Source organism: Clupea harengus, chromosome 11, assembly GCF_900700415.2.
Source record: "Clupea harengus chromosome 11, Ch_v2.0.2, whole genome shotgun sequence".
NCBI classification, from domain to species: Eukaryota; Metazoa; Chordata; class Actinopteri; order Clupeiformes; family Clupeidae; genus Clupea; species Clupea harengus.
Window position 1 is genome coordinate 20,694,031 of NC_045162.1, and position 17,606 is coordinate 20,711,636.

Consider the following 17,606-nt stretch of genomic DNA (forward strand, 5'->3'; position numbering starts at 1 on the left):
AAAGCCTGTGTAGATCTTTTATACACTTGTAGGGCTTATAGATTTACACTAACGCATATGTCCTCTCAATTGATTCGAACTTTTTCTCCCCATTGTTCCTCCAACACACCTGTTGATGTGACTTGCGCTAATCCAGGGCATGTGTCTTTCCTTCAGTGAATACGGTTTTTGTAGGCTACGTGCACAAAACAATTTGACACAATTACACTTCGCGCCAGGTACTAAATTATCTATATTATGACATTATCAGATAAAAACTAATTTATCAGCATACTCATAGAGGTTTTTCACAACCCGGACGCCAGGTGGAGTAGGACTTTCCGGTGACGTCTCTGCGTCTAGGCTGCCATAATGGGGTTGCAGCTGTTCAGGGAGCAACAATAACAAGATCGGCGAGCTTCAGTACATAAACACAGCAGTAGAAACCCCCTAACGAGCAAGATTTCTGTGGCTTTGCCATTCCATTGAACACCCGAACCACAGCCTTCTTGTTGCAGAGGTTCCCGGCGAGATAACTCTGGCCTCCGCTTCCTCCTCTTCCGACTCGGAAACCGGCGGAGCTTCGCCGCCCCCGCGGAAGAAACACCGTTTATCGGTGGCGGAGGGAGCAGGAGAGACCGGGGATCCAAGTGGAACAGCGGGCCTCTCTGCGGTTCTTGTGGAACTCTCGGAACTCTCTACTTTTTCGCCCAATCCCTCCGTGTCCACCATCTGCTTTAACCCATACACTATAACTAACATCAGCATAAGTAACATGCAGGCAAACGGGGCAGGACAGGGACAAGACTCGGAGCTGTCCTGCCTAAATAACACCCAAAACGGCGACTCGACGTCCACTGGGGGAGCGCACTCAAACGGCCTTATAGCCACAACAAACAATGGAAATGCAGTTAGTACTAACAACGGCATCGTGTCTACGGGAAATTCAGACGCTTCTAATGCCACAACATCTAACTCAGAGCCAGGCTCTTCGATGAAAAAGAAGAAGCGTCTTTCGCAGTCAGAGGAAGATGTCATCCGACTCATAGGGCAACATCTACACGATTTAGGGCTGAAGTAAGTAGTCAGCTAAGTTAGCTAGCCACCTGCTAAACCGTGTCCTTCAAGTGAAACACGTCAAAATTTGAATGCACTAACAACAAACATGTTATATTTTTTTTCCAACTATATCCCAAATGATAATTTTAGGAGAACGTCACGAAGTGACACCGTGTTTACGCTAAACAAACATGGTGACGGGATCCGCAGCAGAAAGACCAAGGGGTCCATTTTGCAAAATGCAGTAGTTGCTCGCCAGCTAATATTGCTCTGCGTCGCAAAATAGTTCTGCTTTATTCTGTATTTTTCTTTTGTGTCGAAAACAAAAACAATCCAACACATCAACAATAAGCAGCGATATTGTGTTTGTTTGACAACCTAGAAGATGCAGTAATCAGTTAGTCATGTGAAATCGATCTGTTGGTTCTCGAAGCTCTGTTTTTGTCTTGGTGTTCCGGTAAAATCAGGTCATGGGGTTGTTATACCTCAACTCAACTGAGTGAAAACAATAACCCATTTAGTATCGCGCATTCTGACCTATGACATTCTTATCTTATTATCTTATCTGGTATTATTAATGTGAAGGTAGCACACTCCAATTTGATGTTATTTGATGTCGTGTATTTTTTGTATTTTTTGTCTGTTGTTGTTTTTTACTGTAATTGCCTTTTTTGTGTTATGCTCACCTTTTGAGTGTCCTGGGTCATGACGATTATTTATGTTATATTAAGGTATCAATATTATATTGATTAAACCTTTATTGGATGATGATGTTATGCATTCACTAGCCTACAACACAGTGTGTTCTCTCTTACTTTCTAGTCAGACGGTGGACCTGCTAATGCAAGAATCGGGTTGCAGGCTGGAGCACCCAGCTGCCACTAAGTTCCGCAGTCATGTAATGGAAGGAGAATGGGACAAGGTACGGTGCTGATTCCATGGCCTTTGGGCGGGGGACAAGTGTTGCATGGCTGATCACTGGATTTGTGTCCGTGTGGTCACTGGACTTAAAACCGTTTGAAGGTGTGGCGTTTGGTCCACCTGGTCGCCTGTTCCGTCTGTATGTCTGGTTTGTAGGTGATGGTTGGACTTTTTACCCTCATGTGAAAAATATCTTTCCATCCATGCAGTAGAGCACCCCCTTCCTCAACATACAGAGTAACAACACTTTGTGTATGTGACTTGTTTTGTTTTCTTTCTCACCACAGGCTGAAAGTGACCTCAATGAACTCAAAGCACTGATGCACTCTCCTGGAGCTATCGTGGTAAGCCCCCAGTTAGAAACTCTGTTTTGAAGAACTCTCAAGGTCGTAGATTCCAAGTCCAGCATGGAATCCACTGAATTTGTCTCTGCACACATAATTTCAAACTGCTGTAAGACTGCAAGTTTACGTCCTTGTGCTTAAGCAGATTATTGATTCACATGGTTCCCCCACAGTGGACAAAAAGGTTATGTTAGACTGTGTTGTAAGACCCAGCATGCTGTATCACCCCATCTGAGTTCCAGTCTCTCATATGGAACTTACTTGCGGCCCACTTGCTCCCCTCTCTGTGGTTCTCTGGTCAGCGCATGAAGTTCCTACTGCTGCAGCAAAAGTATCTGGAGTACCTTGAGGACGGGAAGGTTCTGGAGGCTCTACAGGTGCTGAGAGCTGAACTCACCCCACTGAAGTACAACACGGAGAGGATTCACGTCCTCAGCGGGTAAGCAGTTTTCACACACACACACAAACACACACACACACATGCTAATGTGCATCATGCTGAGGATTCCCACTCTATGTAAATATTTTACATATACACGCACACTAATTTACACACTCGTAGTCTAAGAGAGACGATTCATGGTCTGTGTGTGCATGCAAGTATTACACATACACCTCACAAGTACAACACTGAATCTCTTTTCATCTGTCCCATAACATACACACACACACACACAAACACACACACCTTCTTCTGAAAAAGCATGTTGTCAGTGGGGCTCTGAGTAGTGGCCCAATCCTGATGAAACAGCCGATTAATCTTTTCTTCTGAGCCTTATCCCATGTCCTTGTGTCCTCCCATGGCTGTGACACATGTGCAAGTGCCATATTGCCGTATTTGGTTTTGTATTCAACAGGTGGGAAGATATTCTGTTAAAAAGCCGGTGGTGGCAGGTCGCGCGTATCCAGTCCAGACTTTGTACTTGTGTGAATATTCAGTATTGGTGTGAAGCCTGTGATGGCTTCCTTGATGTGGCTGAGTCTAAATGGCATTGTGAATCTGACGGCTGCTTCCTCTTTCAGGTATCTGATGTGCAGTCATGCAGAGGACCTGCGGGCCAAGTCTGAGTGGGAGGGCAAGGGGACTGCCTCTCGCTCGAAACTACTGGACAAGCTACAGAGTGAGCACACACACACACACACACACACACACACACACACACACACAGTCACAGGAAGACATCTGTTGTCCTTTTTTTGTAACTTGGCTGGCTCTGTACATGATTATTTCTGACACCTGTATGAAGACACACGCACACACGCATCATGAATGTCAGTGTCTCTACACGGCCCGAGCATCAGTGTTAGCATGTTTTTTTTCAGTGTGTTCTCAACCCTTCCTCTCCGATTTCTCCCTCTCCCTGTCTGTAGCGTACCTGCCGCCCTCCGTGATGTTGCCCCCGCGGCGGCTGCAGACCCTCCTCCGCCAGGCGGTGGAGCTGCAGAGGGAGCGCTGCCTCTACCACAACACCAAGCTGGACGGCAGCCTGGGCTCCGTGTCCCTGCTCCTGGACCACGTCTGCAGCAGGTACACACACATCACTCTCTGTCTGTCTGTCTTTCCATGTGTCTGTGAGCCTACTTATCTGTTTCAACATGTCTTTAAGACTGAGACTGTGTGTCTGTTAACCATGCTGATTCTGTCTGACTGTCTTGTTTTTTTTTTATTCTTCTATCCCATTGTCCCACTCGTTGTATGTGTGTCTCTGGATGGCCTTTTCTGTCTCCCCCCCCCTCTCTCTCATATCTCTCAGTTCATCCCTCTATACCCATAGGTGAGTGTGTGTGTGTGTGTGAGACTCTTATATCTCTCACTCCCTCTCTCCTTCACTCCCCCCATCGTCTCCATTCTGTCTGCCAGGGCAGTGAGATTCTATTTATAATCTAGTTTGTTATGGTGCAGGACAGGCCATTACTAGAGGCTGTGTCTGTCTGCATTAGTCACACAGCAGTGCAGCTCTCAAGTAGAGAATCTGCTGAGAGATCTCCAGATGGACCCCTCTCACGTGTGTGTCTGTCTGTGTGTGTGTGTGTATTTGTGTATGTCACTGTATGTTATCTGCAGGAAACAGTTCCCCTGCTACACCCAGCAGATACTCACAGAGCACTGTAACGAGGTCTGGTTCTGCAAGTTTTCCAACGACGGCACCAAACTGGCCACCGGATCCAAAGACACCACCGTCATTGTGTGGCAGGTTGACGCTGTGAGTGCTTGTTTGTTTGTTTGTTCGTTGGTTGGTTTTTTCTCTTTTTCTGTGTTTTTTTTTTTCTCCTCATCTTCATTGTCTGCCTCGGTCAGGATGTGAAATAAAAAGCAGGGAGAGCTATTTAAGCAAAACCGTATGCCCCAAATAAACTGCAATGTTGGGAACAAAAATGTGGAATGTAGTGGCTTACCCAGGTAAAGTCCAATCAGGTGAGTCAACCAGTTGCTTCATAAGACCTAGTTTTACCATGTATGTATATGTGTCATGTATATTGTGTTCATGGCAATGACCTGATCTAAAATGTGTTGTTAAATGGTTGCAGGTTCCGTTTTGAGGGCTTGTGCCTCGCTGTGGAAGTGTAAATGTATTGAAACGCTTGTGGCGCACGTTTCTGTGCTTTTCTCCTCTTGACAGTCTTTCTGTTTTTGTCAGGAGACACAGCAGCTCAAGCAGCTCAAGACCCTGGAGGGCCACGCCTACGGAGTGTCCTACCTTGCCTGGAGCCCTGATGACACCTACCTGATCGCCTGCGGACCCGACGACTGCTCCGAGCTCTGGCTCTGGAATGTACAGGTAGGGGAGTGCCCCTGGGGGAAAACAGGTGTGTGTGTGTGTGTGTGTGTGTGTGTGCGTCATGTCATGTCAGAGAAGGGTCGCAGACATCTAAAGATAATTTTCACATAAAACAGGTTTTACTTTAAACAGTAGCTGTGATGAGTGCACAATAAAGACAAATTTGAAAACTTCTTTTTGAACATTCATTTATTTGACATTGCAGCCACTCTGACAGCTGCTAGACTGAATGACCTGAGCATGTGACAGAATGCTAGCAGGCTGAATTCCACTTCACATTCCGCTTAGCAAGCCCTCACTCCCACCACCCCCACTCCCTGTTCTCCAGACAGGGGAGCTGAGGACCAAGATGACCCAGTCCCACGAGGACAGCCTGACCAGCGTGGCCTGGAACCCCGACGGCAAACGCTTCGTCACCGGTGGCCAGAGGGGACAGTTCTACCAATGTGTGAGTATCTGCTCAGGAAACTGCAGCAAGGGCACAGAAAACCATCAAGCAGTAGATGTGCTGAATTGATTGCTCATGGCCCATAATATAGAATATGCTTGGTGTGCAGATTTAATTCATTTATTGGTGGCTTCAGTGGATTTATTGTACGCTACAGCTAATTAATTGACTAGAACATTGCTTAACTGGTGAATTGATCAGTTGATCGATGGGTTTCATCAGTCTTTGTTGGTTATGAAATTGCTCAAGCTGGACTAGGTTAGGAACCTACAGGTTCCTACAGAGGGAATGCACGTTCAGTCTCTGCACTTAAATGTCTGGTTGTGTGTGTGTGCGCACGCGTGTGTGTGAGTAGGTCCTGGACATGTGCATTCAATGTGTGTGTGTGTGTGTGTGTGTGTGTGTGTGTGTGTGTGTGTGTGTGTGTGTGTGTGTGTGTGTGTGTGTGTGTGTGTGTGTGTGTGTGTGTGTGTGTGTGTGATTAGGACCTGGATGGGAATCTGCTGGACTCGTGGGAAGGCGTGCGTGTCCAGTGTCTGTGGTGCCCGGGTGATGGACGTACCGTCCTGGCATCTGACACGCACCAGCGTATCCGTGGTTACAACTTCGAGGACCTCACAGACAGGAACATGTGAGTGTGTCTCCGTGGTTGCCATGGCATTCCATCTGTGGAACTCTGTGGGGATATGTGTGAGGTGATGGTTGTGTGCTTTGTCTGTTCACAGAGTGCAGGAAGACCATCCCATAATGTCCTTCACTGTGTCAAAGAACGGGCGCTTGGCTCTGTTGAACGTAGCAACTCAGGTAGGTTTTGGGCTATAACAAGCAGGTGTAGAAACCGACTGACCTGGGCAAGACAAGTTCAGCCATGACTTTGGTCCCTTTGATAAAGTGAAGATGAAGCCATCTGATTGCTTGTATTCCTAGTCAGAAGGTAGAAATTTAGATGACTGATTGTTAAAATACTGGGATGTGCAGTTGAAAGATTATCTCTAAATTGTCTGTGTCTGTGTGTGTGTCTGTGTGTGTAGGGTGTGCATCTGTGGGACCTGCAGGACCGTGTGTTGGTGAGGAAGTACCAGGGAGTCACCCAGGGCTTCTACACCATACACTCCTGCTTTGGAGGACACAACGAGGACTTCATCGCCAGCGGCAGTGAAGGTACACACACACACACAGTCATTGGGCCTCATGCATCAACATTCTCTTTAATTTCTCTCAAATTTGAATGATGAATCCCACTTGATAAATTGCGCATGGCCGATCTTTTGTTATTGGCATAGGTAATGCCCCTACACTATACAAGGGTGCAAATACTCTGGCACATGCCCAAGAATTGGAGAGATGTCACCAAACAAAAAGGCTGTAAAGATTCATGCAATATCATTCAAGGGTTTTTATTAAAGCAGCACTAAGGAGTTTTTGGCTTGGAGCTCCCCTAGCGGCGAAACCGGTTGAAATTTAGCTTTCCTCATTTATGACAAACTAGCGGGTCAACAACTTTGCTAACACAGTCAAACATCAAGCAAGTGCAAGACAAGACCAAGCAGGACAGCCAATAAACTCCTTACTAATCCAGCAGAAAGATGGCTAGCTCTGAATCGAAATCGCTACCCGATCCTAGTCGCGCATGCTCAGACAAAAAGGACCGGGCGGCTCCAGAAATCCTACAGACCGCAGTCATTTCCCTACAGACCCCCGATGGCAATGGCGGAGAGGCCATTCTCCATATTAAAAGTAATTGTAGCGTAATTGTAGGCACAATTTTTTTCAAGCTGTTATTTTAAGGTAGAATTGTTACATAGTGTTACTTTAATGGACCAAGAGTATTTGTGAAGTCCGTGGTTTGCCCTTAGCTGACTACGTACTCCGGTAAGAGAGTAGCCACAACCTTCAGGTGTAGTAGAAACAGGTTTATTTGTGTTTAACCTCCAGCGGGTTAACCGAGTGCATTTGGTGCTTGCAGTAGAATAATCATACATTAAAAGAAGTATTTGTACATGTTTGTGTGGTTTCTGTAGAATAAACAAAATACAGAATGTAACATAAATATACATAATTAGCAATATGTACCAATATACATAAATATATGCATATCTGAACAATATACATAACTACATATCAATTATGAATCATTTATAATATATTAATCACTATTATGCAATAAACCGAATTGCTATGCAAACCAACTGAAATAATAATATATTAATACCTGCACTCAGTGTATCAGTAACACTGTAATCGCAATGCTGTTAGACTACTATACCACAAGATGGCACTCTAAGACCACAAATGGCCTGGCAGTCTGAACTCTAAGCTACCAGCGATATCAAAACAATTGGATCTCCGGATCAGCGTCGGAGACAGGCTAGAACAAATCGATGCAACGTATGCGAGAAATGACTAGTTATAACAGCTAGTGCTAGTAAACATCAACATAAGGAGGGTAATGCTAGCAATAACATGAAACCATATACTTACATTGGCAGTAACGCACACGGCCACAACATTAACTTTAAGCTAGCATGATATATTGAAAGCACGTCGACTCGTATTAGCAGCTGGTATAAAAAGGAAATGGAAAGTTCGTGCGCGTGCGCAACACCTCAGCCCTAACAGTGACGTGAGCTCACAGTCCAGAATGGAGTTTTCCACAGTATTTATTTTGCCCATGTCCATTCTCTATAGCCCAGTCCTCGCCAGCCAAACCTGCCCTGTTACTAGGGCTGAACGATTTGGGAAAATAATCTAATTGCGATTTTTTACCAAAATATTGCGATTGCGATTTAATATGCGATTTTTTTTTTATCCTCTTTTTTCCCCAACAAAACGTAATGAATGTTTTAAATATGACCAATACAATATTAGATACATTTAGTGTCAAATATTCTTTCCCACATTTTACATTTTTATTTAACTGCTCATTACAGAAACAAGAACAACAAATCGGTGGCTTTGCCACTGTGCATTTAAGTAATTTAAAAAAAGTAATTTTAAGTATTAACACTAGGCATGCATTTTTTAAACACTGTGTGCAAAATGTACCATCTTAAAAAAAATAAAAAAATAAAAAAATAATGATTTTTTTTTTTTTTTTTTTTTTAGACCACGTTTTTTAATTGCGAACGTTGCGGTTAGAAAATCGCGTTCTATCATATCGCGATTTAATCGCAAATGCAATTAATCGTTCAGCCCTACCTGTTACTAATGCTAGATTTATAGTTATCCATTTGGACGGAGACGGACACATAGCCACGCCTTGGCAACACCCTTCCCCGTGGTGGAACGCCCATCCGAACCCATCCGAGCCCTTCGGAGAGCTGGACGGACACCGACGTGAGCCTCTCGATTTTTGTAACTTTTTCGGATACGAACGGATAGCGACGGATACCCCATTGGCTGTGATTGGTCCGCTAACGAAATCATTTCCTAACGACATCATTTCCGGAATCTCACATTTCCTGTTTCATTCCCTATCTGTTCCTATTCTGTTATAGAGTGTGGATCAGCCGAATATTTCTGTCCGAGCCCGGCCTGCGTCCGACAGAGTAGTGCCCGAGCCAGACAGCCATTCAAATATATTGTCGGAATCCAACCAGACATAGTCAATGTCTCAACTGTTCATACTAATGACACATTTACGTATGTTTTTTTATGAATACGTCTCACAAGCTTCTTCTAGTTGATTATGAACAAACATAACAGAAGAGGTCTGAAGATATTTCTGAAACACTTATAAGGACGCTCAAATGACCGCGAATTCATAGGAGAGAATACTATCCCATTCTCACAGGAGACATCACAGCAATCGGAGCATATTTGTCAAACGCGATAAAAGATAGCCCTACTGCTCTGAAATATTCCCATTCCATACTGAATATTCTGTTTAGATCAAAGGTTTGTTTTTCGACACCGTGATATTTCAGATGATGGAACAGTTGAAATGAATGCTCATATACAAAAGCTAACATTAACGTGAAGTGGAGTTAACTTGCAGCCAACACCATTGTATTACAAACCCTAACACACACACATAATGAGAAAGTAGGCTTATTACACCTGGCGATTATCTCGCCTTTTATCTTCCATCTTTGAATAATGTAATTTATAAACACGTCGTTTTAAGGCGCTGTGGCCGTCCTGAAAAGATGTGTCAATAAATGAATTTAATCCATAGAATCCACGTTGACTTCACTACTTATTAAGATATTGTAACAAATCACGGAAGTGTGGAATATTTGTTATGGCTTTTAATTAAACACTAAACACAATACAATGTCAAAATGGCACGGGCTTTATGCCCTGCTACAAGTTATCACGAACAGACTGTGCTACCGTCACACACCTGTATAAACTCCGTCCCAACACAGAACAACGACATGCAATTAGAACAGTAAGGAACATTGTTAAAGAACATCGTTGGGCGCTGCATCACATAGAGAAAAGTATGTGCCCGCCGCACGGCATTATGGGGCGACTATGCCGGCAAGTTAAATATGGAATGTTCAATGCCTTATCGCGCTGACTTGTCCCAGCCCTACCCCAGCCCGACAGCAAGTAAAATATTTAGTCCGAACCCCAATGAGTCAATGTCTCAACTCGTCATACTACTGACACATTTACATACGTTTCTTAAGAATAGCCTGCCTTTATTAAACTCGAGCATCAACAGATGAATGATAAATGCACTGGCTCACACAAACAAGCCCCGTTAAACGCACAAGCGCGCACAAAAGGGATATAAGCATATTGAAATGAATTAGTCACATTGCAAGAACGGAATGAAATGGCCTACACATTACACACGCTATGCATCTGATATGCCTAAATAAAACTCACGTTATATGCTACACCAGAAGAGGCGCGAATAAAACAAGTCTTATCATTGAAGATCATCTTTTTTCTTGAAAAATGTAAGTACACGGACACATTCCTTATAAAAGTATCTACATAGTCCAACCATCGATGTTTAATCCATGTTGTGGAGAAAGAGGATGGCATCAATCATATTTCATTAAAGCTTCACACTTCTTACATTGGACATATCAAACAGCCTCATTAGAATCCGCATAGAATATGATGCCATCCGACAGAAATATCTCCATAGGCCTACAGTAAATTTCCCCTCGAGTGTCGTTTTAAACTCTCCAGATGACAGTTTCTTTTTTTTTAAACTTTAAGTGCACAAAGTTCGTTATAAAACGATCTACATAGTCCAACAATCAAGGTTTAATCCATTTACATTTAGTCATTTAGTCAACGCTTTTGTACAGGGGAGAAGCATGTGAAGCAAACATGTTTACTTGACTACTTATTAAGATATTTAAATATGGAATGTTCAATGCCTTGACTACTAAGCAGAAATATCTCCATACAGTAGATTCCCCCTCGTTTTGTATTGTTTTAAACTCTCCAGATGACAGTTTATTTTTTAACTTCTTCCCTGATACCAGTTTGCCTCCTGTAATCGCGTTGTCACAGCTAGGACATCAAAAAAATCCCCGCACACAAGAAGGCTATTATCCTAAATGTGATTTATTTTACTCTCAAAAACGAACTTCTCCATCACGTGAGGCAGACACGTTGACTTGACTACTTATTAAGATATTTAAATATGGAATGTTCAATGCCTTATCACGCTTATGTTTGAAAGCCATTGTTTTCAGCTTGCAGGTGCTTTTGCCTCTGGCCCAGTTTGTCGGTTTTGACGTTCATCTCTCTCCCCCAACCATCCAGGTTTAATCAATCCGCGTTGACTACTAAGCAGAAATATCTCCATACAGTAGATTCCCCCTCGTTTTGTATTCTTTTAAACTCTCCAGATGACAGTTTATTTTTAACTTCTTCCCTGATACCAGTTTGCCTCCTGTAATCACGTTGTCACAGATATTTATTTGCCCAGTCAGCTTGTTGGTCTTGACGTTCAGATGTTGCGCCTAAACTATCATATCGTCTTGTCACATGATCAAATAGAGACTTGACATTGGACAACAGCATACATATTACCCAGCAATCATCATTACAAATCTGAATATGACAAAAAATACCAAAGAAAATAAGATAGTATTCATTTCATTGAATCGTTTTTAATAGTTTCTATAGTGTATGTAAGATAAGCATATCATTTTGTTATAGATTGCTACTATTTTTCACACAAATAATACCTACCATGATGGAGATAAGTTTGCCTTTTCAAGTGAATACCGTAATTTCCGGACTATTGAGCGCACCTGAATATAAGCCTCACGCACTAAATTTTTTCAAAATAATTATTTTTAACATAAATAAGCCGCACATGTCTATAAGCCGCAGGTGCCTACCGCAACATTGAAACAAATTAACTTTACACAGGCTAAAATGAATATCAAAACTAATACAATAGTTAGTTTTGCCAGTTAGATAAGTGCACTGTTGCTTTAAGAGCACACAGTCGCAAGAGTCAATCAGAAGCTAGAACGTTAGATTGAAGACAGACGCTAGTTTGAAACCAGTGAGCTAAAGAACTTGAAGACTGGATTTGTATTGTTGTAAACTTTTATTTTATTTTCTAAAGTGTTTTGAGTTGTGTTCTGTCTACGCTGGTAGACTGTGGTTATTTTGACATTAGTTAAGTTATTGAGAGATACTGAGAAATCGCGTGGAGCTAAGCATCCATGCGGCTGCATCCATGCTAGCATCCTAGCTCCACAAAGCCACCGTAAACACAAAGCCACCGTATACAGTCACAGGTATCATAATCCATAAATTAACCGCATCGTTGTTTAAGCCGCGAGGTTCAAAGCGTGGGAAAAAAGTAGCGGCTTATAGTCCGGAAAATACGGTATATAGCGTTAGACAGACTATCCATTGTAATGTAGTGTGTCTCAAAGACCCATGTGACTACACCTGTTGCTCTTGATGACGTGACGGCTGGGAGGAGGGAGATAAACAATCGACGAATTCTATCACTCAAAGAGGTCGCGTAGTAGCTCGTCTGTGACCAAAAAAACGCTGCTCCACCTACTGTTCTGGCAGTGAATTGTTTTCAACACCCACAGCCGTCGGAGAAGTATAAATCAAAAACAGTACGTCCGAATCCGTTTCCCCGCCCATCCGTAAAACGGACGGACACAGACGCAGATCTATAATTCGGGCTTAAGGAGTGGCTCTTGCACACACACAAACATTTACAAACGTACACATGCACACACATTTGTGTATGGTCTGTGTGTGTAATTATAATTACTCTTAACCATATAATAATCTACATTTGATTACATGATATTCATATTCTTCAAATTTAAAACATTTATTTACTTGCGTTGGACAAACAATTTGTGGACTGAAAATGTTCTTATCTTGGTAAGAGTGATCTTGATCACTCGTAAAATTGTATCTTTCCTAAGAGAAGAGCAAACATAAGAAAAACAGTGGTGAATCCCAGAAATCAATGGGTACTAACAAAATGAGAACAAATCATGCATACGAACAAAAATAAGAGGACATTTGTTCGTAGATTGCTTCCTGCATGAGGCTCATTCTCTTAAACACACAGACCTCACACCTATCAAGCCTCACACACACTCATTCTCTCACACACACCCAGACACACATGCATGCCTGGCCAGGTGTGTGTTTGCGCATGTATATGTGTGAGACTTATGTGGATGTGCTGACATCTGGGTATGTGTGTGTGTGTGTGTGTGTGTGTGTGTGTTTGCAGACCACAAAGTGTACATCTGGCACAAGCGCAGTGAGCTGCCCATTGCGGAGCTGACCGGACACACACGCACAGTCAACTGTGTGAGCTGGAACCCTGTGCTGCCTGGCCTCATGGCCAGCGCCTCCGACGACGGCACCGTCCGAATCTGGGGCCCAGCCCCCTTTCCAGACACGCAAGACTCTGAGGGGCTCAACGGTACGCATCTCTTCCTGTCTGAGTTTTTATGTCACAAATGGTTTGCGTTTGAACTGCGCTATTGACAGAGTGTTAAAATGCGTGATGATGGTGATCTGTAGTGATGAGGTCGGTCTCTCTCTCTCTCTCTTCCAGAATGTTGTAGCATGGACAGCTGATGGTGACTCCAAATCAGAAGACCTGTTGTGTCAAGAGTTACAAAACAACGTAACAGTCACTATAGACAATAGAAGCATTGAATCAAGATTAATGCGGCGAAGAAAATGAAGACAGAGAAAAAGGCAGCCATGTTTTGAGATGTTCCTCTGACAGTTTGCCGTCTTGGCCCATGCAGAGGATTGACGTCCGACAGAACAGCCGGACGAATCACTTGAATGAAACCACCCCAGCGGCCCACTCTGATTGGTCGATCTGGGGGCTGTACCGATCATCACTTTACGTCAGTAGTGTCTGACGTCTCCACTTGACCCCCCCCGCCCCCCACTCAACAGTGACACGACCTTCCTACAGGGCCTTAGCCTCTGCCCCCACCCTCGTAAACCCCACCGCCCCACCCACCCTGCCAACGCACTTGAACTAGGCCACCAGAGTTTATTTATTACTCGTTATTTATTATTGTTGTGGACGGATCTGGATGTGAGGGATCCGGTCCTGAGTTGTTGTGGTGGTTGCGCATAGTAATCTACTGCATCACACTCACACTTCTATTTTTTTTTTTTTTTTGCGGCGAGCTAAAGTTCTGTCCTAGTGGCCCTGCTGCAACTCTCGTACGCGCTTTGCAGTCTGCGTTTTCCTCTGCGGGCTTTTGGGGTGGGAGACGAGGCTAGCCACGGAGAAAGGCATTGTGGGATATTGGTGGGCTGGGTGGTTAAGGGGTGGGGGATTGTGACAGGCATAAGAAAACAGCTTTCATATCTACATATCTCCGCATGTACTTCTAGCCAATTCAGCCTGTGTTTTTGTGTATGTTTGTGTATTTTTGTTTGTTTGTGTGTGTGTGTGTGTGTGTGTGTGTGTGTGTGTGTGTGTGTGTGTGTGTGTGTGTGTGTGTGTGTGTGTGAGTGTGAGTGTGTGAGAGAGAGAGAGAGAGAGAGAGACAGACAAGTGAGGTAAATGATAATTTCACCAGCAGAAGATAATGATAACGTAATTTTCTTTCCACTTTTTTTCTGTGCAGCAGATTTTAATCAATGAGAATCACAGGCCCTTTTTTTTAACGCTGTCAGGAGACCAAGTAACAATGTGGAGGAAACGAGAAAAAGTGTGTGTGACCTGAGACATGAACCTCTTCTGCAGTAGTGATCTTTGCCATTGGCTAGACTGATGCATGCTGTCCAGTAGGACCGGCTCATTACAGCTGAGTGGATCTGCACAGACAGAAACACAGCCCTTCCCAGCCTTGGCCTCGGCCTGTGAGGCTGCAACCTAAGGCATCTGAGCTCACTTCTGAGGCTGATCGTGCATTTCAGTGCTCTACACACACACACACACTAGCAGGGCAGTGGAAATAGAAACGGCCAGATTGTTCCTCCCTCAGGGTCATGGGCAGGCCATGTGTAAATGCCTGTGGCGTCAGGCAGGGGAAGACCACCATTACAGTGCATTGGCCTTGTGGAGTAGTGTATTCTTGGAGAATAGATGGGGCCAAACTGAGCCAAACTGACACCTGAGCCTCTGGAGAGGCAGCAGCAGCAGCAGCAGCAGCAGCACAGGCCTGGCTCAGATGGGCCTGATTAAGCAAACCAAACCAAACCAAACCAAACCAAACCAAACCTGGCAAGAGTTTGTATAGAACCAACTGCTCGACAATAGGCCCCTATTCTCTCGTCTCTCGTCCAGCGTTTGGGCTTCTTGTCGATCTCGACCCCTCTCTGCGTTCTAGTCCTCCGTTCTCTCTCTCTCTGTCTCTATCCCTTTCTTTTCTCTGGCTTCCTCCTTCAGTATATTTGTGTGTTTTTCTTTTTGGCCTAGCCCCAGTGAACCTTTCATTTTGGTGCGGAGCTCTACACTCCTCTTCGGGTTTTTCTTCTTTCCATTTGGCTTTTTTGTAATGGCTCCCTGTCCCGCAGGACAACACAGGCAACCTGCATTTCTGTTTTCTCTTAATGGTGGATTTATTTTCTGAAAATGTTTCTGATGATTATAATTATTATTATTATTATTGTTGTTGTTGCTGTTGTTGTTGCTTCTGTTTTATCTCCTTGTGTAATCATATGAAAGTATATCGGCAGTTTGCTACAAAGCTATTTTATTTTTTATCCGTGGCTTTTATTTTTACCTCATCTTTTCTGTCTGCGTAAAAATACTATTTGTGCACACAGCTGTACTTTATGATTATGGATATTTTCTAAATGTATCAGAATGGCAGTCCAGCAAAAGATACAGTAAAGAGACAGTTGCCTGATACAGTATGCTTTATAATATGTTGTATATATCAGTATATGTTATGGCATGTATTATCGGACTGGCAGAGAATAGCGGAATAGGCATTTTTACTCCTAATGTTACCAAGCTTGCCTACAGCAGGTGAGTTTCTCCCTACAGGTATAGCCCAGTCCTCACCAGCCAAACCTGTCCTGTTACTAAGGAGTGGCTCATGCACACACACAAACATTTACAAACGTATACACGCACACACATTTGTGTATGGTCTGTGTGTGTGTCTGCACACACACGCACGCACACTCACGCACGCACACTCACTCACATTCTCACTCTTATTCACCTCAGTGCAGTTGAAACACTGAAATGATCACAATAATGTGATGCTCTAAGTTCTGCTTATGCAAGATTTCTTTGTTTTTGATTTCTTCCTTTTTTCGTAATGAAAAACATTTCAGCTGAAGACTTTCCTTTTTCTCTCTGTCTCTCTCTCTGTCTGTATCTCTCTCTCTCTCTCTCCCTCGCTCTTGTGCTCTTTCTTTTCTCTCTCTCTGTCTGTATCTCTCTCTCTCTGCCTCTCTCTCTTTCTCTCTCTCTCTCTCGCTTTCTCTCTCTCTGCCTCTCCCTGCTTTAATAGCTTGGCAACCAACGGCAGAAACCAGCATCCCAGGATAGAATTTGCCAGGTAGTGAATGCGTGGCGTGTTGCTGCAGCCAGATTGCGAGAGATCCATTTTTGCATTAAAAATGTGTTTAATAAGTGATTGTACCGTTATGTAATGGTGTGTAGGAGAGGTGTTATGTATGCATATTTTCAATAAAGCATTCAGGGTTTTAAAAAATAGTGGCCAGTGATAAAACATCTATCTGTATCTATTTGTATGCATCTATTACTGTATGGAATGCACGTTATTTTCCCTCCTAGTCACTATAATCATATGACCTAATTTTAACTAAGACCTGGTAACATGCAGTACTCTGGCAAGCAAGATCAACATTTAAATTTTGTGATGCTACTTTCCATTGTACTCTTACAATGAAGTACTTTTTCACAGACTTAAAGACAACTTGACACTTACAGTGCTTTCTTTGACTAATTCCTATGAATAAGTAAGCATGAATTATTAGTAGCATAGTTGTGCAGTCCATACAGGTGAGTATCTCTCTTGCAAAACTATTATTTGGTTAAGGTAAATGTCCTGTCTGACAAGACAAAGGAAAAAAGATTCAGTCCTATAATATCCAACCAGTCACGTTCTGGCGAAAATCATGCGCTTGCCTGTCGAGGGGCCTGAGCGGACCACTAAGGACAGGTGCGAAGTGACCACAAATGCAATGGGGAAACAAATGCATTTATTCTCAATAGTCATATACTCAATAACAGTATCAGACAATTACTTTAACTGATGACCTGAACACAGTTACTGCATTATACACAAAATACAGTAAATGGCAAATACAGTCCATCCCGTCTTCCATGTGCATCTGACCATAGCACCTCCTCATCAACATCACAAGTCCCCTCTGACCAAACATCGGGGAAGTACCATCATCACGGGCGTATCCAGCCCTGACATGTCTCCGCATCAGTGTTGCCACAGACCTCTTCCATCGCCTGGTGGAGACTTACGCTTTGGCATATCTTCCAACGCCAAACCGAAAGGAATGGAAGGTGGATAAATTGCATTTGTGGATGATTATCAAACAAATTAGCGATCGCAGTTGTCCGATGGAAACTTACGTTGTCCCACATGACAATGAACCTCCCGCCACTCCACGTATCCTGTGGCTTCTTCT

The 17,606-nt window shown here is 43.5% G+C and overlaps 1 protein-coding gene across 3 annotated transcripts; it reads left to right on the forward strand.

Annotated features, from left to right (window-relative positions):
* Positions 1-322: 322 nt before the first annotated feature.
* Positions 323-13,687, forward strand: wdr26a (WD repeat domain 26a). 3 transcript variants are annotated; one of them, XM_012833534.3, is made up of 15 exons: positions 323-1,056; positions 1,861-1,960; positions 2,247-2,303; positions 2,615-2,742; positions 3,327-3,424; positions 3,675-3,831; positions 4,058-4,078; positions 4,369-4,507; positions 4,943-5,083; positions 5,412-5,531; positions 6,017-6,162; positions 6,257-6,335; positions 6,563-6,692; positions 13,234-13,428; positions 13,564-13,687. In XM_012833534.3, the coding sequence occupies exons 1-15, from the start codon at positions 755-757 to the stop codon at positions 13,584-13,586; spliced, it is 1,836 nt and encodes a 611-aa protein (XP_012688988.2). In that variant the 5' UTR covers positions 323-754; the 3' UTR covers positions 13,587-13,687. The 3 variants fall into 3 exon arrangements, with proteins under 3 accessions (XP_012688988.2, XP_012688986.2, XP_012688989.2); XM_012833532.3 differs by having other exon boundaries at positions 324-1,056; positions 2,606-2,742; XM_012833535.3 differs by lacking the exon at positions 4,058-4,078 and having other exon boundaries at positions 324-1,056; positions 2,606-2,742.
* The last annotated feature ends 3,919 nt before the right edge of the window (positions 13,688-17,606 follow it).

Coding starts and splice junctions, on each gene's coding strand:
- wdr26a (XM_012833532.3), top strand. CDS start 755: ATGCAGGCAAACGGGGCAGGACAGGGACAAGACTCGGAGCTGTCCTGC. Junction 3,425..3,674: donor ACTACTGGACAAGCTACAGA/GTGAGCACACAC, acceptor CCCTGTCTGTAG/CGTACCTGCCGCCCTCCGTG. Junction 6,336..6,562: donor TGTTGAACGTAGCAACTCAG/GTAGGTTTTGGG, acceptor CTGTGTGTGTAG/GGTGTGCATCTGTGGGACCT.